The sequence below is a fragment of the Canis lupus genome, chromosome 17 (genome assembly GCF_011100685.1).
Source record: "Canis lupus familiaris isolate Mischka breed German Shepherd chromosome 17, alternate assembly UU_Cfam_GSD_1.0, whole genome shotgun sequence".
In the NCBI taxonomy this organism is placed as follows: Eukaryota; Metazoa; Chordata; class Mammalia; order Carnivora; family Canidae; genus Canis; species Canis lupus.
The window spans coordinates 18,681,328-18,706,765 of NC_049238.1; the positions used below are offsets into that span (position 1 = coordinate 18,681,328).

At 47.0% G+C, this 25,438-nt stretch overlaps 1 protein-coding gene across 1 annotated transcript in view; it reads right to left on the bottom strand.

The window, feature by feature from the left end:
* Window positions 1–6,237: 6,237 nt before the first annotated feature.
* Window positions 6,238–25,438, bottom strand: part of ITSN2 (intersectin 2) — a 102,227-nt gene continuing 83,026 nt past the window's right edge. Inside the window, 11 exon segments of the mRNA XM_038560916.1 lie at window positions 6,238–7,112; window positions 7,618–7,791; window positions 8,213–8,296; window positions 10,976–11,058; window positions 11,865–11,986; window positions 12,481–12,696; window positions 13,137–13,304; window positions 15,171–15,269; window positions 18,071–18,254; window positions 19,086–19,192; window positions 22,154–22,275. Of these exon segments, the coding sequence (XP_038416844.1) occupies window positions 6,955–7,112; window positions 7,618–7,791; window positions 8,213–8,296; window positions 10,976–11,058; window positions 11,865–11,986; window positions 12,481–12,696; window positions 13,137–13,304; window positions 15,171–15,269; window positions 18,071–18,254; window positions 19,086–19,192; window positions 22,154–22,275 (1,517 nt within the window). The 3' untranslated portion in view covers window positions 6,238–6,954.

Below are 25,438 nucleotides of genomic sequence, written 5' to 3' on the forward strand. Positions count from 1 at the left end.
ATTATTATCCTCCAGGAAGGCAAAGGCTATATTTCCTCATCCCCCCGTTCTTGCTCCTCAGCTCTTTCAATGGTTTCCTCCCCTTTAGTCTGGTATCCTCTGGGGAATTCTTCACCTTGCAGCTGGAGGAGTCTCTCTGAAATGATCAACCCTCTCTAACTGAAAACCCTTCAGAAGTTTCCCATAACCCTTACAATGAAGTCCAGACTTTAACATAGCACATTAGGTGCTGTCTGGGTACTGCCATCCTTTCTATCTTCATCTAAAAAAAATTCCTTTCTCTTAAAGAAAAGAAACTACAAAAAATCAGGGTCAGATCAGCACAGTTATAAGTGCCTGAACTGCCACACTGGTTCATGCCTCTGCCTCTTCTTTGCATTGCTGGCCATCCCAACCCTGGCAAAAGAGGAAATTATCACCTGGGGATATACTGCCACACTCTCCATTTGCCTTTTCCTACCCCAGCAAGCCCCTGAGGGCAGGGACTGTGTTGTCTTTATCTTGGTGTTCCCAGCACTTAGCTGGAATGCAGTGGAGGATGAGAAAATGCTTGTTGAAGGAAGGAAGGGAGGAATGGAGGAGTGAATGGAGGAATGAAGGAGAGGCTTATATGCTGTGATAGGCCTGGGCTTCCCAGGGCAGGGATGGGACAGCCCTGGGGAGACCCTCAGGGAGGATACACCTAGAGGTGCCTCCACATGGCTGCTCAGTAAAGTAAGGACTTAAAGACAAGGTGGCTATATTGGAGTTTAATTACAATTAATTACAGAAAAACAGAATCCTTTTTTTTGTTTTTAAAGATTTTTTATTTATTTGACAGAGAGTGTGCATGTATAGTGGAAGTGGGAGAGGGCAAAGCAGGCTCCCTGCTGGATGCAGGACTCAGTCCCAGGAACTGAGCCAAAGGCAGGTATTTATTATTTATTTTTATTTTGTAAAAAGATTTTATTTATTAATTCATGAGAGAGTGAGAGAGAGAGAGAGAGAGAGAGAGAGAGAGAGGCAGAGACACAGGCAGAGGGAGAAGCAGGCTCCATGCAGGGAGCCTGATGCAGCACTCGATCCCAGGACTCCGGGACTGCGCCCTGGGCCGAAGGCAGGCGCTAAACTGCTGAGCCACCCAGGGATCCGAAGGCAGGTGTTTAACCAACTGAGCCACCCAGATGCCCCAAAAGCAGAATCCCTCTTACATTAAAAAAAAAGAAAAAAAGAAAAAAAAAAGGCAGTGGGGAGCGGGTGGCAATTTTGTAGACTTGGTAGGTTAGAAAGCAGTGGTCTATTATGGGAGCCATGGTCACTGTCTCAGCCCATTTGACTGCTATTACAGAACTCCAGAGACTGGGGGCCTTATAAATAAAAGAACTTTCTCATAGGTCTGGAGGCTGAAAGTGCAGGAGAAGGTGCTGGCAGATTCAGTGTGTAGTCCTTAGGTGGCACCTTCTTGCTGTGTTCTCATATGGTAGGGGGGGCGAGGGAGCTTTCTAGGGCCTCTTTCATAGGGGCACTCATCTCATTCATGAAGGCCATGTCCTTGTGACCTACTCATCTCCCAAAGGCCCCACATCCTAATGCCATCACACTGGGGGTTAGGTTTCAACATATGAATTTGTTGGGACCATGGCAGTCAGAAGGACAGCCAGGCTGCTTAAGGGACTAAGAGCCATGTCCTCTCCTCTTTGGGACTTTGTGCCTTTCATCAGAGCTGCCTTGTGAAGTTGCTTCCTTTCTCCGCACACTGGCTTTCTCTGTGTTCTTATGCATGTACTGGAAGATGGGTGCCCCAGGCCTGCCTGAGTTTCTAGTGTGAGCACTCCAAGACTGCCTGGAAGTTACCTGGTCCCACTTACAACTGTAGGGACCAAGGCTCTGGACCAGGTACCTCAGCCATGGGCAGAGAAGGGTCACATGACTCATGGTCCATCTAGTGGTTGTGCCAACAGGTGTGGGTGGGGCAGGCTGCCTGATGGACAGCCACCAAGTGATGTCTACTCAGGCCTGCCTTTTCATGAAGTGAGTACTGAGTTTGTAAAATTAATGTTCTGTTCAGACAATTATTGAACAATACAATTGTTTTTATGGAGTTACTTTTTAAAAAAATTATTCATGAGAAGCAGAGAGAGAGAGGGGGAGAGAGAGAGAGAGAGAGAGAGAGAGAGAGAGAGAGAGAGGCAGAGACACAGGCAGAGGGAGAAGCAGGCTCCTCGCAGGGAGCCAGATGTGGGACTTGATCCTGGATCCCAGGATTACGACCTGAGCCGAAGGTAGGCGCCAACCACTCAGCCACCCAGGCATCCCTGGAGTTATTTTTTTTATGTTTTTCTTTGCAGTCCTGAAAAACTTACCTATACAGAAAATAAATATCTGCCTGATAAAGAGAACAAGACTACCGACCTACGAATAAAAGGGATGAGAAGAATTGTGTGGTGAGCAGAAGAGATCTTGGGGGCAAGGGGGAAGATCAGGTGGGTGGCAAGAGTTTGCAACATGCACAGGATAGCAGACCCTGATATTGAAATCTGAATCATTGACAAATCCCTCCTCCCATGGGTTCTGCAGGGCAGAGAAGGCAGGAGCCAAAGAAGGGAGTGAAAAAGAGGATGCAGAAGAGGCTTTATTTTATGCACAATGATGGGTTTGCTTCTCAACTCTGTGCTGCTGCATATGGGCAGCCCGAGGCAGGGAACCTGAGGCTCTAGAAACTCAGAAAAGGAGCATTTTGGTGAATGCTGGGGGGGACAGACTATGCCCTTTTAAGATGAGAGAAACCCTGGCCACAGTGTTCTGCCCTCTAAGATTTCTTTTCTCTTCTGCCATTTTTCTAGCATTCATACATCCAAACCAAACCAAAAGATTTGTTTTCCTTAGTAGTCATAATAGGTGGGGATGTTCTGAAATGAAATTTATATGAAAAATTAGGCCAAATGACAGTTTCAATACATGAAGGTTTTTGTTTTTTTAAAGATTTTACTTCTTTGAGAGAGATACAGAAAGTGAGCATGAGCAGGGGGAGGGGCAGAGAGAAGAGAAGCAGGCGCCCTGCTGAGCAGGGAACCCAATGCAGGGCTCCATGCCAGGACCCCGGGATCATGATCTGAGCCAAAGGTAGGTATCTAACTGACTGAGCCACCCAGGCAGCCCCATGAAAGTTATTTCATATGTAAGCTTTTTCCACACACAGGTTGCTTTTCTTTTTCTTTCTTTTTTTTTTTTCAAAGATTTTGTTTATTCATGAGAGACAGAGAGAGAGACAGAGGCAGAGACACAAGCAGAGGGAGAAGCAGGCTCCATGCAGAGAGCCCCATGTAGGACTCGATCCCGGGACCCTGGGATCACGCCCTGGGCTGAAGGCAGGTGCTCAACAGCTGAGCCGCCCAGGGTCCTATCCACACACAGGTTTCTTATTAAAAGCTCACAATCTGATTGGCACATGAATAGCTCCTGCTCTCTCTTCCCTTCCACCCTCTTATCTCCCACATCCTATATCCTAATGCCCCAGGGTGAGGACACTTCCAGAGAAGCCTTCAGGTACTTGGGAACTGTAAGGGTTCATGACTGTCTGGGGTGCAATGGATCTTTGCGTTCACCAGCTGCCCCCCTCTTGCCTCCAGCACATAGAGGACGAGGGACTAGTTCTTCTGCATAGCATGAAAATCTTGTGAGATAGTTTATGACCTAAGTCCTACCCAATCCCACTGTTTTCCCCAGTCTCTCAGAGAGAAACAGATTCTCTATATATGGTAAGTTTCCATACCACTTTCCTCAGCAGTTGTCTCTGTGAATAATTCTGAGAGCCAAGCCCCTCAGTCAGTTCTGAATGGGACCGCAGTCAGCTCAGCTCTTCTGGCAGGTAACCTAACCACTGTTACCAAGAGAGTCAGAAAATGGACTGTGGTTTACACACAAGAGAAGTTTCTCGCTCAGGTACCAGAATGGGGTAGATTGGCAGGCTGTTCCTCTTTGATGCAGCCTTTCAGGACTCTGATGGAAACTTTGTCATCTTCAGTGCCCAGATTCCAAGGCTGCCCTGGGGAAATCATTCCTGTCAACCCGAGAAGGTAAGAGGGCCCCTCACTGCTCTCAGCACAATGGCAGGGAAAGCAAGTGTTTTGTGGATAGCTGGTCATCTCTGTTCCACCAGTAAAAGGTTAGTACCATGTGGAGTCCAAAGATATGGAAAGCCTTGGCTGGGAGTTGAAGACATCAGAGGAGCAGGGGAGCAGGGAGGGGAAGGCTGCTTGGAAGGTCTCAGCTCAGGGTTGAGTGTTGGGTAGGATCCTCCGAGGCCTTCCTCCCTGCCCCCGTAAGTTCCTCTTCCCTACCCTACACTTAGCCTTTCCCTCTGTTCATAGGTTTGAGGAACCAGACAGTGTAGACCGCAATCCTGGGTGGCTGGGGAAGGCCAGCAGAGGCAGGGGGCACAGACTGTGGAAATAAGAGTGATGACAGCAGAGGTCCTGGGGAGGCTGCTGGGGGCTCAGGCGAGGCTGCCAGGAATCGTGCTAGCTGTGAGGAGGCCACTGGCAATAAGTCTTCGCTGGGCTTTAGTTTGTAGTGTCTGCAATGGCTAAAATGCTGCCAACAGGTTTCCTCTCTCCAGACATGTGAGAAACAACCAAATAATAATAGTTACCATTTAGTGAGCACTTGTGAACTGGGAACTGTGTGAGGTGTTTTATTCCATGTAAAAGTTTTCACAGCAAGATGGTAATATTATCTCATTACACGAAGCATAGAGGGGGTTCAGCAGCTTGTTCAAGGTCAGCTGCATAGTCTAGATTCCAGGTTCAGGCCCTCTGGTGCCAAAGCACTGGGCTGCTCACCAGAGCACACTCCCTCCTCGCCCCTGTAATGTCAGTCACACTGCTCAGGATTTGGGTCCCTTTCAGAGGGTGGTTATCTTGCTGGTCTGCCACAGTGTCCTGATCCTGAAGAGCACTGAGGGAGGGGTTGGCGCTTGCTGGGCACCCCTCAGGTCTCCTCAGTCCTTCCCTGGGGGATGCAGGTAGGCTAAGGACACACCCCCTTCCCTTACCCTTCAGAAAATTGGGCTCACGTCTCAGGAGAGAACTTGGTTTCTTAAGGGACAGTAGCTTCATTCCCAGGTCAAAGTGGGTGACTGGAGTTGCTAGGAGTACGGACATTGAATGTGCTCTAAAGTTTCCTAGAAGTTGTCTGACTTACATCCTGCAGGCTCCTCTATTCTGAATCTGAATGGAACCCTGACATATGTAGACACGGAGAAATGGCTCTAGCCACGGTTCAGCTCAGTGAAAATTCTAGTCTTGGGAAAAGGATTATTCTGTAGCTCGAGTCACAAGTAATCCCAGAGCTGGTTTTAAGCCAGCCTGACCCATCAGTAACGGCCTCAGGCTTTGGAGGTCAGCCAGTCAGAGGCAGACATGGACATCGACCCATACCTGCCTCCGAGACCAACACATAACTTGCTTCCCAAGACCCTATGGGAGACCCTGTATGAGATCAGTGAGGCTGTGCCTGACTGGCCAAACTTTTACCTTAATATGTCCAGTTGTTTTGGTTTCAGATGTTGAGTGAGCGTCTCTTCTGTTGACAATGGGGCCATATTTCTTTTACATCTAAATTTTAATAAGTCAGTGCCCAGGATTAATACCTGGAATGATGGATTTTTCTTTTTTACTTGAATATTCTGGGTTATGTTTTCTAGCTTTTTTTTTGCCCAATGATTATGTTGAGACAGAAACGGCAGCTGGGGTGAGGGACATCGGAATCTTTCCTCACACTCCCTGGGCATCAGGGCTCCTGCAGCCTGCATGGTTCTTTCCAAAAGACAGATCCTTGTCCCGCTGTACGCATTAACCCAGGGACTTAGTGGGTAAGACCTTATTTTTATCAATATTCAAAACAAATTTCATACTCCAAATCCAGAGCCCCAGCAAGCAGCTCTGAGAGGAGAGGTGATAGGAGGGAGAGGTGTTGCTGGAGCTGAGGCTGAAGATGCGTAAGTTACCTCTGAGTTTCCTGCTCACCCTTGTGAGCAGAAGGACCCACAGAGCGCAGGAGTCTAGTGGTCAAATAACCCAAGCCCCAGAGTCCAGAGCAAGTCAGAGAGGCTCCGGGCTCCTAGGCGCTCCCCCCTCCCCACCCAGTCCTTGGATTTTACTACTGTCAGCAGAACGGAATTGGTTTCATCACAAGGAACCCCTGAACTTACCTTTTAAGAGCCTTTTAGGTGGAAAGTAAATCAAATTTGCAAAGAAGTTACATTCATAAACATATTTTTATTCTCTTTCTGTACATATTGGCAATGATAAAGCTTAAAGATGCATGTCCTATGAAATATGCAAAAACAAGGAATTTACATAAATAATTTATACTTCAGAAAATTAAAGTTGAAAAATATTTCCATATCATTAGAGTTCACAGTATTTAAAGTAAATCAAGCTTTCCCCTTTATATTTCAAACTCTATTGTCTCAGCAGAGATGACAAAGTCTAACCGGGAATAGAATGATCAAGTCTGTGTCTTCATTCAGTGCACGAGCAGACCTACTTCACTATCAGGCTGTGCGCACGCCCAGGCTGCAGTGTTTCTCCCCCATCCTCCACCTCCTGAGCGCCTGTGACCCAGCACAGGTGGAATGGCTACCACCTGACGGGGCACATTCGACCAAGTGGTAGTGTCTGGTGTTCTGATGCCTCATTTCCACTTAATACTTTTTATAGCCCTGAAAATGGAAACCCCGGCATCTAAACACAGCCAAAGATGTTAACACTAATACAAGGCACTGTGCTATGGGTTTGGTTTATTTATAGGAAAGATCATGTTTGCATAGATTGCTAGCAATTTAGTGTGCAATAAAATAGCCCCGGCGCGTGTGGCCTGTGATGGATGAAGCTGTGTGGTGCTCCTTCGGCCCAAGAGCAGCACCGTCCGTCTGGCTCTAGCCCCAGCCTTTTGGGCAGATCCCTGAGGCCCCTACAGGAGAGTTTTTTGCTCAAAAAGCTGCAGGTCAAAGCGGACCCAGACCTCCCCAGTGGGGACCTCATGCAGCAGCAGTCGGCGGGTTGTGGGGCCTTTGCTTTCCTGTTCTGTGCGAATTTTTGCCACTGGAACTTCAGTACGACCCAGGAAATCTGGTGAATAGACATGTGAGAGTCAAAGTTTCTTCTTTATAAAAATTGTTAAACTACCCCAGGAGGAGTGTCTAAAAACATTCTTAAAACTTTCAAATTCAGAACAATTAACTTCTTTTGCTTAGTGGCTATTCGATACTGTGAATAGATGCATGCAGAACGAGAGGACTTTGGGAGGGAAACTGCTTCTGAAACTGCCTCTTTGGGATCCAAGGCCCTTCAGTCAGAAAATGTGTCACCCTCTCAGTAGGTGCTGGGAGCAGGGCTGCTATTAGGAGTGTAGGTTGTGACTGGGGTCCATACTGGAAACACACTGGAGGCCAACCTTTACCCGTGAGAGGACCTCCCCCAGCTCTGCTTCCCACATGAGCAGTGGGTGCCCATGGGGTTGTGTCATTTTCCTTAGGTGTCATGGGGTAAAAATAAAGCCAAGTACCCTGGATCTAGACCCCAAATTTTAGAGTATTGGGGAAGCTCTGGATTCCCTGGTCAATTTATACTTTACCATCTGGTGAAAACTGATCTCTGTCAAACATGGTGAGACACAGCACATCTTGGTAGAGATCCTTAATAAAGAACTGGCAGTTAAAATTCCATTTGGGATTGAGTGTGTCCGGGAGGGTTCTGGTGGTATAGCTCTGGGAGCCCATGCTGATTTCACAGTATGGATTGCTCTTTCCTGAACAAAAACAAACCAAAGATGCATGTGGCATGTGTAGGTAAAATAAATGACAACAGGACCTTCCTTGAGCAGAGGCAGGATCCAAACGGATGCTTCTCTGTAAACCATGACAGCAGGAGCCACTGTCGGAGCCTCGTGGTCTCCGTGTCCCCAGTGCTGACAGCCTCATAAGCCTGGGAGCAACTGTGTGGGCTCTGACACCCAAACTGTTTCCCCATGAGCTTGGGCAAGTGTCAGTGCAACTTCTCAGAAGCACTGAGGAGGGAGGCACTAGTACTTATTGGGAAAACACAGTGGTCCAACAACCATCACTTGAAACACTGATTTTTAAAAAGGCATCCCATTATTCAACGTCCAGAAGAGTCCTCAGCAAAGAACAGGGTAGTTACCACATCTGTTGAATGAGAGAAGCATTTACCATTTGGTTTACAGGCTTTTAATTCTGTAGCTTCGATGACCTGCACCATCAGACGCCCAATGCCTGAGGTCTTTTGAGAGCGAGCTACAAAAGAGGAAGGACAAGTCTTGTTAGTTTCTTCTCTGAGCATGCAGGTGGTGCGCTGATGATGCTGCACTGTAGGTACAGTCTAACCAACCCTAACACGCCCCAGTGTCCCCTGCAGTGGCACCGGGCCTGGCAGCCCAGCATCTGGCTGGTCTGTGTCTTGGCCCAGGCTGTCACCTGCTGTGATATCTTGTCCACTGTTTCTGCCTGTCTGCATCCTTACCTGGCCTTGAAGATGCACGCCCAACTCACCCCCCCACCCCCCGCCCTCTCCACACATCCATTATCCCCAGCTCTTGAGTGTCCTGCAGCCTGCAGGTTCAGAAATTCTGAGTCCTAACAGTCTCCTCTGCCAGGAGAGGCCGCTGCAGAGCTTGTGTTGTTTATGCAGCCTTGTATTAACCCTCGGTTGCCTGGCAAATGGTAATACTAATAAAATAATACATTATACCCATTCAGCATTTTTTGTGCCACCTTCAGTCCAGGGCGTGATCCTGGGGACCCAGGATTGAGTCCCACATCGGGCTCACTGCATGGAGCCTGCTTCTCCCTCTGCCACCCCCCCCCCCACCCCCCGGTCTCTCATGAATAAATAAATAAAATCTTTAAAGAAATAAATAAAAAATAAAAGCAGTTAACATTTATTGGATACTTTGTGTTAGGCACCTGTGCTAGACCTCTACAGAAGTTTTATTTAAGCCGTACCTTATGCCATATGGTAGTTGTTTAGAACTGCCATCTCCACACACCAGAGAACAGAGGCTGAGAAAGGACTATAACCTGCCCGTGTCACAGAGGCTATCCGTGGCAAGGTAAAAAATTCACCACCAGGTACTAAAGTCTGTTAGCCACCCACCATCTTTCCAATTACATGTAAACATGTCAGCTTATAAAGCGGTTTCACTTAAGATTTTGTTCTACTTGAGGGTGTGCTCCAAAACCTTCCATATGGAGGGAAAGAAGTCTGTGAACTCAGATTATCTTGTAAATATGAAGTGAAGCAGGTTTTGCCCTCAAGGGTTTAAAAATGAACAAAAAGGCTGGTTGGTGAGCTACTGATTTTTCAAAACTAGGGCAACTAAACTTTCTCTATGAGAAGTGGCCCCAGTTCCCCTTAAATGCAGGGCGGGGCCGTATTCATCTTTAGAGGCCTGTTAGGACTAGCACAGGGCTTGGCACAGAGTAAGTAATAAATGTCTAGAGAATTGAACACATAGAAAATGCATAACCGTATGTACAGACATTGATGTTAAGCAAAACTAATAGAAAAACTCTGATTTACATCTTTTACCAATTAAGAGATTATTATATGCTTTACAAATCATTCAGTTGTTGATTTTTTCAATAGCAAGCATTTTAAGTACCATTAAAACACGATGCAATCAGCAAAGGCCAATTTACACATACCTTTCAAGAGTATATAACAAAATTAGGGAAACCTGAATAAAAAAAACAGAGTTGCAGCTATAGCAGCCAGGAACATGAGAGGGAGGACTGGATAGGGAAGGCCTGGGGGTGGGTGTGGGCAGGGGTTCAGAGGCGGTTTGTTCTGTCAGGCAGTGGTGGTATGGGCGAGGTAGAGGGAAAAGGAGAAGAGGGGCTGCGTAACAGGTAATACTGAGGATGCACCCTGAGTCTGGGCTAAGAATTTGTCCTTAATTTGGGAGGCAACAAGGAAGATGCTTAAGCAGGGAGATTCAGCCCTATAAGAATACTCTGGGAATGAAGGGGATGGGTGATGGGGCCCCTCGTGCTGGGGTGGAGACTGGAGGGTCTTAATGGGGCTGTGCCACCAGGAAAGGACCAGGACATGGAAGAGAATGATAGAAGGTGTGCAACTCAGCCTCTGAGAAGTGGAGCATGAGGGCTGAGAGATGCTTCTAGTCCATGTGGCCAGGACAACACTGCCATCCACAGAGCTGCTCAGGAGGAGGTGCCAAGGTGCGAAGCCCAGCAGGTGGCCGGGAGAAGTGAGGTGTATGTAGAGTGTGGTGTCAGGGAAGCAGCCCAGCAGGACTTTCATGAAATTGAGAGAGAGGCTCAGGCAAGGGCGGAGCTCCAGGTACAATGGGAGGAAGATCCTTGACTTCCTGCCATTGGGTGCAGGGGGCTCAGAAGGGGAGATGAGTCAAGCCCTGGGTTAGGTCACTGGTGTCAAGTGAGGGAGCCATCTGCACAGGATAGGGACAGCAAGTGGGATGAAGGGCTGGTGATGGGGAGGAGAGCCTTGAGATCCAGGCGCTGTTGTCCAGAGAGGGAGGATGGGTGGATGTGGAGGAGGGCTGGGGCAGAGGCTGCGGTCAGAGAGAAGGCACAGAGCTGAAGGCAAACAGGCCACAGACGTGAAGTTGGGTGAAGCAAATGGACCAAGCAGAAGTGGGCGTGGTTTTGCAGAGGACCCTCCTCCTTTGCCGCAGACAGAAGGGAGGTCCTGGGGCTGGCACTGGATGCTCCTCGCCGCCGTGTAGTGGCTAGGGGGCTCAGGGAGTTCCCACGGGCGGCAGCAGCCAAGTGGGCTCTGCTGTCTGGTCCCCCAGCAAGTCTGGTCTTTCAGGCTGTCCCTGTTTAGTGCCCTCACTGCAGGGGCAGCAGCAGCTTGTGTCCTGAGGGTGGGACCTCGCCCCTCCCTGGGGTCCCCTGGCAGCTGCTCCCAACTCCCCAGGCACCACCAACTACCTTGATAAGCTTTTTCCCGTTTCTTCTTTTCCGTATCGATGTACTGCTCAGATGCCGCCTTGATCTTCTGGACCCAGGCAGTCCTGGAGAAGCAGAACACAGCCTTGGGGCGGCTTTCCCACACACCTCACAGGCTCAACCAGGAGCTCCAAAGCTCTATGCTCCTTCTTCACGCCTGTGCTAACCTTGGCTTTGACAAGTTTCCAATCATAGACCTAATATTAGTTGAACTGAAAGACTTATTTGCTAGTTGAAGATCAAGCTGAGACTTTCTAGACAGTTACTGCTTATAAAACACCAGGCACTTGCACTGTGCTGCCCTGCCCCCCCCCCCCCAATAGAAGATGCAGTGTGCCCCATCAGTGGCAATTCAGCATGACAGAGGGACATTCTACTGAAATCAAAGAACCAAGTGCACTAGAAAAGGAGGAGCACCCCCTCCACCCCCGTTTGCCATCACAGAGGTGCTGAGCTCCACTACAGAGGACGCATGGCTGGCCAGAGAGCAGGAGCATGGTGCTCCATAGGAGGAGGGCAGATATTCTGGCTGGAGCACAGGTCATGTGGGGTGGGGGAAGGGACTGCGGCTGAGATGCACACAGGGGGCCTCAGAAACTGGGTGAAGGTGCCTGGACTGCTGCACAGGGGATTTTAGTAGGAAGCAAGATGCTGGATCTCCCATTTTGGAAGATCCTAAGGAGGGCCTGGAGGCAGGGACACATGGAGAGGTGATCGTAGCAACCCAGCATGTCTACACCAAGGCTGACCAGTAGACTAGGGGGGTGGGACTGGTTAGGGAGCTTGGACATGCAGAATTAGCAGGACCAGAGGTGATTTATGAGAGGGAGATGTCCAGGCTTCAGGTAGGTTACACGTGGTCAGGACTGACCTCTCGTTAATGTTGTCTGTTCGAAGGGTGTAGACTCGGTCAATGTGAGAAATGTGGAAGACCGGCTCATCGCTGGAAGGGTCCGTGGGCAGTTTCACCAAGACTTCATTCAGGAAAATGGGCTGAAAGAGGGTCAAAACACAGGCAGTGAGACGGGCCAGAACCCTCCTTCTGTTCTGAAGAACCTGGTTAAGAAGCAGAGAAGGGTCTAACTTCTTGAGGCTTTTACTTAGGGAAAAAGAGACTGTGTCCATTTTGTGGAAGAAAACATCTTGGGCAGATCAGAGGTTACTGGACTGGGGACAGGAGCTCACAGGACGTGGTCTCTCCTCTTCTACCTACACTTAGCACTCTGCTTCAGCTTCAGTTCCAAGAGACCTGATGCTGAATGTGGACAGAGGTGGGATCACACGTCACGTCTGCCAGGAAGGAGGCCAGCAGCTACAGCTGGAATCCAGCTGTCGGGGGCGGGGGGAGCAATGCGGCTCAACCACCCTGGGGCTTCCTCCCTGGGAAATGGAGGAGTGACCCACCTGGAGACGGGGAAGGAGGTCCTCGAGGTGAAGGAAACACCTCGTTATGCTCCTGATGCAACGGCCAGGAACGTGACACTTACCGTTTTATACATTTTGAACTGGGCATTGGACTTAGAGCTGAAAAGCTTCTCAGAGCCTGAGGAAACAGCGAACTGCTTGACCATGTAGGTCAGAAGCAGAAAGTCGTTGAAGAGGAATCCGTGTAGCTCCTTGTTGCTCTTGGTTTTGTATAATTTCCCACTGTGCAGAAGCTTCCGGGGCCCCAGGCAGTTGGTGAGTGAGTTGAAAATAAGTTGCTTAAAGAGAAATTGTAGCATCATAAGTCCCAGCACAAGCCTCCCCGGGCCCCTTGAGAGGCCGGTGCCCTGGACCTGAGGTGCTGTGGTACAATCTTCTGGTTCAGAATGTGGCTGTAATCATTCACCTTGACACAAAAGAGCCTTGCCTTTTTTTTTTTTTTTTTTTTTTTTTTTTTCCTTCAGAGTTCAAACAACTGGCATGGTGAAAATGATTACTTATATCCACAGAATAGGGGTTTTATAAATTAATTCAAAAAACTCAAAAGTACCAAATTTCTCTCTATAAGAAAGGAAAATGAGAACCCAAGAAGGGGCAGGATGGTGAGTCCACGGGGCCTGGGCTGAGGCATGTCCTGGCCACAGTAGGGGAAGGCCTGCAGCTGGTTCCCCACCCAGAGCCTGCCTAGTGGCACCCAGCTCAGCACCCCAGGCCTCACCTCTGCAAGACCTTCACACTGGACGTGCGCCTGGATCCACTCTAGTCGGTCTGAATTTTCTTTTTCCCGAACTCCTTCATTAACTTGGGAACAAAGCTCCTCTGCTTGCTCAAGAGCCAGCTTTAGGGAGGAATGGTCTACATGATTCTCCAGGGTGTTCTCCAGAATCTGGAAAAGAGTGGGCTGCATCATCTGGGAAGTGGAGTGTCTTCCACCCACCCACCCAGACGTTCTATTGGCTGCTGTATGTGCTGCGTGCTGGGCACTGGCTAAACAACAGTAAGATAATTGTTTGCCCTCGAGAGGCTCATAGCTCCAGAGTTCTGGGGGTGACAGGTGATTCAGTTACAAGAGGGTGTGTCAAGTGCTACATGGATCAAGTGTCCTGAAACGTGTGGGCGTCTGATGGCTCTCTGGGGGGTCTTGGTAATAATACACGTGTTAAAGGGTGTCTCCCTACCTTCCCCCCCCCGTAATTTAAGCCACGTGCATTTAACCCAACAGTTTAACCTGGCTGCAGCTCTCAGAAGTACGTGAACTTGCTGGATAGCAACATATAAGTATGTTGGGGGTCACTGATTTAAAAAAATATGAAGAAAGCAATGAATTGTTTGCTACAGGGAAAATACAATCAAATCATGTCATCAGCTTATAGGAAAACACATTCAGTTCACTCTGAAGTGACTTCAAACTAATGTTACAAATGCAAAAGAGTAGAGGCTGGGGTACAACTCTGTGGAGCCTCTGGAAATTAGTGGTCCCATCAGCAGATGGCTCCTGTCTGGGCTCTAGTCATGTTGGGGTCACAGTTCTTTGTTTACAATTCCAAAATGGGACAAAGCCCTGAAAGTCTAAAGTTTCTTTCTTTCTTTTCCTATTTATTTATTTATTTATTGAATCTTTTCCTTTTTAAATATTTTATTTATTTATTTATTTGAGAGAGAGAGAAAGAGAGCAGGATTAGGGGGAGGAGCAGAGGGACAAGGAGAAACAGACTTCCTGCTGAGCAGGGAGCCTGATTTAGGGCTCAATCCCAGGACTCTGGGGTCATGACCTGAAATAAAGCCACTCAACTGACTGAGCAACCCAGACACCCCTGAAGTTTCTTTCAATATTCATTTGGTGGCAAAACCTGACCTAAACTGAAGAGATATATTTATTTATTCTACTTAAAAGTGATTATTCATATATTTCACTGTAGGAATATTACTGTGTTTGGTTAAAGGTGATGTCCAGGCTTTGTTGTAATGTCATATAATATACAGTATTTAGATTACATTCTGAATTCTGAAATACATCTGCCTCAAAATATTTCAGGTAAGGGGCTGTGGATTACTGTGTATTAATGGGTCAGTTTGGTATCATTAACTGTAACATAAGGTCCATAATGAGGTAACATGGCTTAGAGACCAGTGGTCAAGGGATAATCAATAAAAGTAACAGTCATATTATTTAGGCTATTTTTCTTTGTAAGATGATTACAATTGTGTCAATGATAACTTGTGGAAAAAACACTTTATAATACGCCTTCTCCTTAGAAGAGGCCCACACAGCTTATGTTCAAAGATGGATGGACTTTTAGAACTGCTGGGATGCGAACGGCAAGGGGACGGTGATGAGCTCTGGCTGGGGCATGCTGAGTTGGGGACTCCTGAGACCTCTAGGTGATGGTGCTTAGCTAGCTGGTAGATGAATTCAGATCTCAGCAGAAAGACTGGAGCCCAAGGTCATACTAAGAATGGCCTCTGTCTGGGTTCAAGACAAGCTCCACGGCTGCAGACCTGGAGGGCACTTACCTTGCTTAGAAACACACACTCATGACTCTGAGAGGCCCGCAGAGTCTCCTGGGGGAAGGGAGTCACTACCCCAGTGACACCGGATGACTGTGATTTGCCTAATGGGGATTGCATGTGTGTGTTCCCGTGCACGCACACACGTGGCACCTGGTCTATCAGGCCACCTGGCAGGGGCTCCCTGAGCGTGGCCTCTGTGGACCTCAGAGGGTCCTGACCCTGTTCCAGCCGGGGCACTCACACTTCTGATGAGGAGAGGGTAGCGGGTGATCCTCTGCATGGGCTTCAGCAGGAAGCTGGAGAGGGGCATTCCTTTACACCGAGGGTCAGATGCCAGCTTCTGCAGATAATTGAGAGGCTCATGAGGAACTCATAGCATCAGTGAAGACAAAGGAAACACTGACTGTACTCCTGACATTGACCACCTTTTAGATTTCTAATTTCTTTTAAAAACTCAAGATTCAAAATGATACGTATCAGATTAGCAGCAGGAGTTTCCCCCCTCATTTGGTAAAGCCAGCAGATGCTTTTCAGCCCTTTCCTTCTTACCTGGATCTGGCAGTCTGCGCCATCACTTCCTCCTTTGCTTCCAGAACCACTGACAGCTGTCTTCCCAAGCTGGCCCCTTCCTGATCCTTACTTCTTTCTTCTCCTCTACCTGCTGTCCACTGTGGGTGCTGCCCGAGACCCCGCACAGCTGAGGCCCAGAGCGTCACCCAGACCCTCTTGGGCGCTCCATACTTGCTGCATCACTCTCCTTCCCTCCTACCCCGATCCCCTACAGGCACCTCAGCAGACCCCAAAGTCCTCATCTTCCTTCATGAAAGCCTTTTCTTCCACTTCCATCCCTGAGCTGCCAGAACCATCCTGCACCCATCTTCCCTCCACACACCTGGGAGTCACCTTTGTCACCAGTCTAGCTTCTAAATAGCTCTTGATTTCCCCTGCCTCTGCCTGCCCGTTGTCTCTGCTTTATTAGAAACCATCACTACCATTTAGAGCACCTACGACGAGCCAGGTAATGAATGCATTGGCCTTTGGTACTGTTCCTTCTGCTCTTTCTTCACTTGGCTAATTCATACTCCTTTCAGAAGACTGAGATTATGCTTCCTCTTGGTCAGGCCCTCCCCTTTCTTGACACCTTCCCTCCTTTTCAGTGATCCTTCTGGAGCGTCCACAATAATCATGGCCACCTTATTATAACACCACCTCTGGAATGGGTAAGGTAAGTAGAGGTATCACGTTTGAGGTGTCTCGGTGACCTTGCAGACTGTTAGCTCCATACAATATATATGCTAATATAATATATATAATATATAATATATAAGCTAATATAATATAGTTATATTATTCATATAGTACCCGAACACAGTAGCTAGTACTCTTGGATGACCTTTTTTTTGGATGACCATTTGTAATGACCAAAAAGCATATTTACTGTAATTTACCTAACCATTTCCTGCTTTGGGATATTAAAACTGCCCCCTCTTTTTGTTTTTGGATATATCTATATATGTTGCTATAACAAGCATCTCCATGCTTTTTATTTCTGTATTTTCTGAGACTTTAAAAAAAGTAACATTTAGGGAGCACCTGGGTGGGTCTGTCAGTTAAGTGTCTGCCCTTCAGCTTATGCCCTTCAGCTCAGGTCAGGATCCCAGAGTCCTGGGTAGGACTCCCTGCTCAGAGAGGAATTTGCTTCCTCCCTCTTCCTCTTCCTCATACTCTTTTTCTATCTCAAATTAAAAAAGCAAACAAACAAAAAAAACTTTAAAAAGTAACATTTACAACAAGGCTTATTGCCAGATTTTGTTTTAATGTAATGGACACAATGCCTTTCATTATAAGACTATACATTTTTTATTTCTTACTATTGTTACAGTTGTGATGACACTGATAACCTATTTACATTGCTATTGTTTTTACTATTTGGAAAATTTTAAAAGTCTTATGCTTTAGAATGTAAACATCAAATTAAAAAAATATTTTATTTATTTGAGTGAGAGAAAGAGAGCAGGACTGGGTGGAGGGGCAGAGGGAGAGGGAGAAACAGACTCCCCACTGAGCAAGAAGCCTGATGTGGGGCTTGACTGCAGGACCCTGAGATCATGACCTGAGCTGAAGGCAGAGACCCAACCTACTGAGCTACCCAGGAACCCCTTTCTGTTATAATTTTTATCCTCCATCTAAACATGTTATATTTTATGCTTAATTATTTTTTTCCATTCTTTTTTGATAATGACATTAAAAATCTCCATTCTCCCTTAAGGCACTGTGGCTGTATACAGATCTCAATATGTAGTGTTTCAGAAACCAAAAAGACAAGAAGACACGTAAAAAAGCAAGAAAACAGATTTGACTTTCATTTCCCTCACCACTTTGACATGTGTGGTAATAGTTTCTACTCCTGAACAACATCAGTGAAATGCGTTATCACAACATGACATTCTATTATAATCAGCAGCCATCCGAAGCTCACTGTTGTATCTCTAGAAGGATGTTGCTGATTCATATGTTACACATAGTGGTCTCTGAGTGTTGTTTTATCGATACTTCTCTTTACCAAATGTTTGTTCTTAATTTATGACCACAGCATCAGAGAACCGATTGTGTCCTCTTCTCACTGGTTTCTGGAAGCTTTGAGGACATAGGGGTGCCCCTGCAGCACATGGACAGGGTCATACACATGCATTTTATGTAGCGTCCTACATCACCTCTCATTTCCTTTTGTCTCACTGTATTCATCCACTGACAACGTTTTATCTTGTTGCTTTTTATATATTTGAGTAAGCTATTTTATACTCTTCCTGGAATAAGATGGATACAAAATAAACACCATCTACAAATTTAATAAAGTGACATTCTGGATATTTTGGAGCATAAAGCAGCTGATTTAAGTAAATAGGCCTAAATAATACTCTACTAATAGACGGGCAAAATTATGGTCCTAGAGCCAAAAAAAATCAATTTGACATGGAAGGTGACACAAATATTCAGAAAATTCTTTGCCATATTGGTGTTTCCTCTGGAAATTGGTGGAGTACCCTTCCCCATCCTGAGCTTCCTGACAATGCAGCTGTACATCTCCGCCTGTAGGCTCGGAACGGGGTGGGCCTGCCTGTGATCTCAGGATGGAGTTACCTTTAAAAATTCCTTGAAATCTGCATCTTCATCTGTCTTCTGCTGTAACAGAGCTGCTCCATTGAGCTGACAGCTACAGAACCGGATATAAGCCTGCATGTGGGACAGCTCAGCTGCCAGGATATCCCCAATCATCTGCACAGGCATCTTCTCTCCTCCCGTCTTCTTCCGTACCCGCAAGGCCCTGCAACCGACACACTCTGTTTTCAATGGATGTAGTTGGTATATAAAGGATGAATATCATGGGAAACTAAAATAAGGACAACCAGCAAGTCACCTAAAAACCTGGCACTGTGAGGGGAGAGTGAGGAGGAGGAGGAGGCAGCTGGGGCCTATGCTCCACTGGCCAAGCCAATCTAGGTAAAATGTTAGCAAAGAAGAGTAAGAAATGAAATTCATACTCTGGGGTATTTCTAGGTCTTTGGAATTGTTTTGGGTTCATCTGTGTTTCTTAGCAAAGTTCCTTTAGAAAATTCTAACTTGTTCCCAGCTGAACCAAGAAAAGAATTTCCCACATGCTGTAGGGGGAGAAAGGGAGCAGGAGCCCACAAAGGTCAGATATGGAGGTGGAGGTGAGCACTGTCCCCAGGAGAGCTGCTGTCCCCTAAGGGGCGCAGAGACATAGCAGTGGTGAGGAGATCACCCCAAGGAGTGGAATTTCACATGGAGCCTGAGGAGCCTGCCAGACCAGCCAGTACGTCTGGGTCACGGGCTGCAGCTTCTCTTCTACTCTACCCAGAACAGACAAGTATATTTTGAAATTTTGTTTATTTTATGATTTACTTTTTTTCTTTGTTTCGTCAAAGTATTTTCTTTGCTATATATTTCTTGACTTCCATAGTTATGTATTTTACAGTTACAGGGCATTTCATTAAATGACAATAAAATAAAAAGCTTGAAGGAACAGAAAAGAGTTGTGAGTTCCTTTGCAAAACAGCCCTGCAGGGAGAGAGAAAGTCTCTCTCCTAGGGTCTGTGGGTGTCCACTGCAGTGGCAAGGGGTGCTCACAACTCACTTCAGTAGCTTTGTGTTAGACATGATGAGCTCTTTCCAGTTTACAAATATCAAGGCCATCTCTCCTTCACTGAGAAACCCTGACTCTGCCATCCGTTTCTGAAAAACCTAAATTCAAGACACAAAAGAAATAAATTAGCTTAGATGTGACTACACAGCCTATGTGGTCTAAAGTAAACAGTATATCTTCATACCCTGAAACTAATACAATCATGATGTTTTTGAATAAGCTTATTTATGATTGCTAAATTTTTCTCCTAAATTTTTATTTAAATTCTAGTTAACATATAGAGTAAATATTGGTTTCAGGAGGAGGATTTAATGATTCATCACTTCCATATAACACCCAGTTGATTGCTAAATTTTAAATTGCAAATTTCCTTACAGTTTGCTACTTGTGTTATTAGGGCTTTTTTTTTTTTTTTTTTTTTAAAGTAGGCTTCATTCCCAACATGGGGCTTGAACTCATGACCCTGAGATTAAGAGTCACTGAGCCAGCCAGGTGCCCCCCATTAGGGCTAATTTTAAAGATCAAGTCTAGTAACCTCTTTAATAAGACAAAATTCTCATACTTATCTCTAAGGAGATGAGGTAGGTTAAATGAAACCATGGACATAAAGCACATGCACCCTATAAAAGCTGCAGAATTGAAGGGCTGGGCACCCTAGAGTCCTGAGGCAATCTCTGAGAAGCTTAGCAACAGAAAAAGTGATGACTTACACACTCCCCAAGCAGATGTGGATTTCAGAGGCTGGCTGACTGGAGGGGAAATGATGCCCTACATCTGTATTCCATAACACTGAAGGATTTGCAAAGCTGATGTGTATATATTTGCACATGCCTGTGTGGTGTGCACGCGGGTGTGGGTGGGTTCTGAACAAACTTCACAGATCATGCAGGTCAAAGTGAATCATGTGTTATCATTCCCAGGGCACTCATGAAGAAATAAAGGCTGAGAGAGTGATCTGCTCAAGGTCACAAACCTAGAACAATGAGGAGCCAGAACCAAAACTCCAGTGAGTGTTCAGTTTCCACTGAACAACTGGGATTCATAGGGAATGACTTTAAGAACCTTAAGGAAACTGAGAGGTTATTAGAGACAACTCTTCTCATGTGGGATCTTTCCAAGATACACGACAGGTCAGCCTGTTAAAATCGCTCACTGGCCCTGTGTTAAGACACGGACTCCTAGCTGAGGTTCACCAGGTCTGTGTGATCTGATCTGTTCCCTGCCAACTTCACCAGCCGGGCCCTCGAGTACCTGACACTCCAGCCACATGGAACCACATGCAGGACCCTAACTCCCTGGCACATTGCCCTTCCACTTCCTTTTCCTCTTCCGGGCACAGAAAACTCATCCTCGTCCTTCTGGTCTTGGCTGAAGCCTAACTGGGAGGGTCCTTCCTTCCTGACTCCCTCTCCCGGCCCCGGCCTCCTGCTACTATAGCTGTCTGTCTGTCTCTGCAGGACCGCGAACTCCTCGTGGGCAGGAACTTTGTCTTCTACCTCTGTTCTCCAGCACCGTGCTTTCTGTACATGATAGATTTTCAATTAGTGTTTATTTACTGAGTTGTGCTGAACACGGATTCAAAGAATTCAGGCAACAGTGCTGTGAAGCGGACATCTCTAAAGTTTCCACAGTTCCAAAATCAGGCTGCAGACATTGGGATCCTCCTACAGGTGCGAGCCCCGGAAAGGTGGTGGATCTGCTCTGAGGGCTCGCCGAGGGAAAGCCTCTGGTGGTCTGTTCTTTCACCCATTGATGAATTCATATCACTCTGTCTATTCATTCCATTTACCAGCCTCAGTGAGGTAGGCAGAGGAGGAAGCCAGTCCCAGGGTCCCCAGGGCCCTCTAGGGACCTCTGTGGGAACGATGATGAGAACGCCTGCCTGTGAATGGTGCTTCCACCCTAAACCCCTGCACTGACAGGACTCCCTGCTCTTCAGGTGAGGGCAGGTGGGCAGAGTGGGAATAACGAAGGCCCACGTGGTTAAGTGACTGGTATGAGTGGGGCAAGCATGCGTCCTGTGTTCACCCTCTGTGCTAGGGCCAGAGATGCACTTCCACGGCTATATACAATCTCGGAGGACTGTAATCCGACCAGCGGCAGGGCTGATGCTCAGAGGGGTTAATAATAAGAGGGGCTTTTCTTCTAGGGCATCCTTCCCGGTCAGAGAAGTGCAGGCATGAACACATATAATTCCTTCAGTACTGATGGGAAGGCCTGCAAAGGACCAGACGAAGTTCTGGGGATGCGGGATAAAGGACACACGTCCCTGCTGTCAGGAGCTCACAGCCTTATCAACTGAGAAGGGCAGCAGAGTGTACCTGTGGGCAGAACAAGTGTGCTGGGTCTGGAGATCCCAGCCTGCACAAGGGGGACAATGAATTGGGACAGGTCTTGCTGGGGGGCAGCTGCATGGATGCAGCCTCCACTCCGTGCCTGTAGTGAGGTCACGGCCGGGCCTCTGTGGCATCTGCAGGGCCTGTGTGGGCACACGTGTTCTCTTCAGGTGGCTTGTTTATTTAACTGGGCTTCTCATCTGAGGGCCTTGACACATTTTGTGGGAACTAAAGGCCATGGAAACAAGAGTGTAACAAAGTACAGAGTCTTATTTTGTTTACTCCACACAAATCATTTCTAGGTGCTACTCTAACAGCTGTTATTGGCTTAGGGGTGACTGGCAACATTAATTGGCACAAAACAGTAAATATATTGTAACTGGGAAATGTTTTACAATGTGGTCCTATTCGGTTTTCTAAACTGACACAAACGTTAGATGAATGTTTCACTGTCTCACAATCCTTCTGTAAATATCAAAGTTTGTGAAGATCTCAGGTGTCAGAAGAGCACAGTAAGCAGAGGCTGAAATGTGAGGTGGACAGTTTCCTTTAGCGCCTTCCTGCTGACTCTCTACCCTTGGCCTTCCCCTGCCACATCCAGCGGTGGCATCTCGTTCTCTCCACCCTGCATGACCCACTCCGGGGGAGGCAGGTGACTGCAGTTCCTCGGGCAGCCTCCCACAGCCCAGACCACGCGCACAGCCCTGCAGGCCCAGGCCTCACCTCCACGACGAGCTGAAGATCATCCACGTACCGCTCTTCAGTCTGAATCAGCTCGTGAATGTAGCCCTGCCTCTTCCTCTCCACTGGCTGCATGGTGTCCAGGCTCTGGAGATCCGCGCACCCTACGGGGTAGGACAGGGTAGAGTTTCAAAAAAGTATTTTAGTCTTTGTAGGAAACAGACATTTATCGGCAGATGTGCTGCGTCCACAAATGATGCCCTGAAAAAGCCACACAGCTTTCCAAAGAGCGCCCTATTCTGTAAAGCGGCGCCCACCTGCCACTCACTCCAAGCAGCAGATTAGCAGCGGCTGTACCATCTCCCTGGGGTCCTAACTTCTTTTCCAAATAAATGACAAAATGAAGGACTTTTACTTATTTTTAAAAATACTTTATTTATTTATTCATGAGAGACCCAGAGAGAGGCAGAGACACAGGCAGAGGGAGAAGCAGGCTCCCTGCGGGGACCCTGGGATCACGACCTGAGCTGAAGGCAGATGCTCAACCCCTGAGCCACCCAGGCGTCCCCAGAATGAAGGACTTTTAGAAATGGCCTCAGAGAGCTCATGACTCTATTGCACTTGTGAAGAATCTATGCAGTTCTCACCACCTCAGGACATTTTCAAAGATATTGAAATGATTAAATGAATCAAATGCTTGAGACCAGTGTTTTCCAAACTGCAGGTCATGAGCCATCCATGGATCCTTATATCAATTTTGTTTTTAAAAATGTGGGTTAGGGAGCACCTGGGTGGCTCAGTTGGTTGAGTTTCTGACTCTTGGTTTCAGCTCATGTCATGATCTCAGGGTCATGAGATCAAGCCCTGCATTGGGCTCCATGCTCAGCACAGAGTCGGCTTGGGAGTCTGTCTCCCCCTCTGTGCTCTCTCCCAAATAAATAAATCTTTATTTTTTTTTATTTTTATTTTTTTTTTATTTATGATAGTCACAGAGAGAGAGAGAGAGAGAGGCAGAGACACAGGCAGAGGGAGAAGCAGGCTCCATGCACCGGGAGCCCGATGTGGGATTCGATCCCGGGTCTCCAGGATCGCGCCCTGGGCCAAAGGCAGGCACCAAACCGCTGCGCCACCCGGGGATCCCATAAATAAATCTTTAAAAGTGTGGGTCAGGCTAAGCCTTAGAAAACAAATAAATACAAACTATCACGCACAGTACTGGTAAGTATTATTCTGTGAACACTTTTAGTTTGGTATGTAGAATATAGCTCTTACTGTTAAAAAGCAGTTTGAGAAACATTTCTCTAGATTTCTCAAAGTGAAGTGTTAAGGTTAGGAAACCTGACATTCCCAGGATCCAGCAGTTCCCAACAAGACCTCTGCCTTAACACACTAGAACAAAGAACTGGTTCTGGGACACTGGAAGACCTTGAGGGAGGTCCCTAGCAGCTTCATATCAGGGTGAGTGGTACTGCGTTCACTCTGGATCCATTTATAGGCACGTGGCAGCTGAAATGAACATCAGACTGTGAAGTGACATATTTCCAGAATTGCTTGGTAAGTAGCCGAGGGCTTGCTTTATGCACAGGGATAGGGGAATACCTCAGGCAGCCCTTCCTCAGACAAAAATTAATAGCAGGAAGGTGCCAGCAAGCTAGAAGTTGAGGGAGAGAAAGTCGAGGGAGGGTGGATGACCCTGGAGGTGGAGGTAACTGTGAAAGGCAGAGGGGGAAGGTGTAAGCCTGCCCCAGCCTCATCGATGGGGCATGTGGGGACAGATGCAGAGGCACCCCACGGGGAGGTGATCATCCAGCACTGGAAACACATAAAGCCACAGAGGCAGAAAACGCAGGCATCAGACTGGGCGTTTCAAGGGGGTCTCTCTTTCTGCTTGCCTTTGAGTTTTTATAGGTTTTGTATAGATTTGGGCTAACAGTTCTAAGGAAGACAACTGGTCTATTTTCTGTACATGTTGCCAACAGTTCTTTAAAAAAATTATCCTCACGGTAAAACAAAAATAGAATAAGGCAGGTTTCGTTTTGGTGCTTTCAAGAAGTCGCCATGGTGCCACTGTCATGTTCAAAATTATCACACTTCTCTGAGGACCATATGGTCTTCTGCTCTGCTGGGGAGAACTGCAGGAAGACCAAGGGTGTTCTGACCCTGTAAAGGTGATACAGATGCCTGTCTGACCAGGCTGTGTGAAACAAGGGGGCTGGGGGTGAGGTGTTGGTCATGGTGTGACCCAGGGTCACGGATCAGAGGTACCAGTGGAGTCTAATGGAAGCTATCAGAACAGTTTCTAAGGTTACCCTGCCTCTCACACTCATGTTTTACAAATCTGACATTCACATTCTGCCACAGTCACATTCTTCCTCTACTTTTACATAATACTTCTATACATTTACTCAGGTGTGAGTTAAGTATGTAGGAAATCACAGATTTTATGTACTGATTATGTCTCTCCTAATACAAACATAAATACACAACCATTAGAATAAAACAAGTTATCCTATGGGGCGCCTGGGTGGCTCAGGTGGGGAAGCATCTGACTAGATCTCAGGGTCATGAATTCAAGCACTGCACTGGGCTTCACATTGGGCATGGGGCCTACTCAAAAAAACAAACAAAAGGGGCACCTGGGTGGCTCAGTTGGTTAAGTGTCTGCCATTGGGCTCTCTGCTCAGCAGGGAGTCTCTCCTTCTCCCTCTGTGCTTGCTCTCTCTCTCTCAAATAAAATCTTTAAACAAATAAACCCCAACAAGTCCTCCTAGTCCTCCATACTATTTTGTGTGCTATTACGTTGTGTACCATGGGGGTATGTGTATCACACTTTGGGAAACAATTATTTACAGTAAAGCCCACAAGCATTGGCCTATCTGTTCTGTATCTTAGAATAATAGGAAAAGTCTTAGATATTTTATCATTTCTTTTAAAAATATTTTATTTATTTTAGAGGGTGGGGAAGGACAGAGGGAGAGGGAGAGAGAAACCCAAGCAGACTCTGTGCTGAGTGTGGGGCCTGCTATGAGGCTCGATTTCACAATCCTGAGATCATGACCTGAGCTGATACCAAGAGTCAGATGCTCAACCAACTGTGCCACCCAGGCGCCCCTACTTAATCATTTCTAAGGCTACAACATACAGGACACTAGGTTTATCAGAGTGAATGTGAGGACTGTTATACTCTACTTCTAATAATCCCTTTGCATTTCATTACAATGGCTCTTAAGCTTTTATTCTCTTCAAGTTCCTAACTTGACCCTAACCCTCACTTTCAAGGGTCTTACCTCTGATGTCAGGGAAAAGAAACAGAGGCGTGGCAGCCCT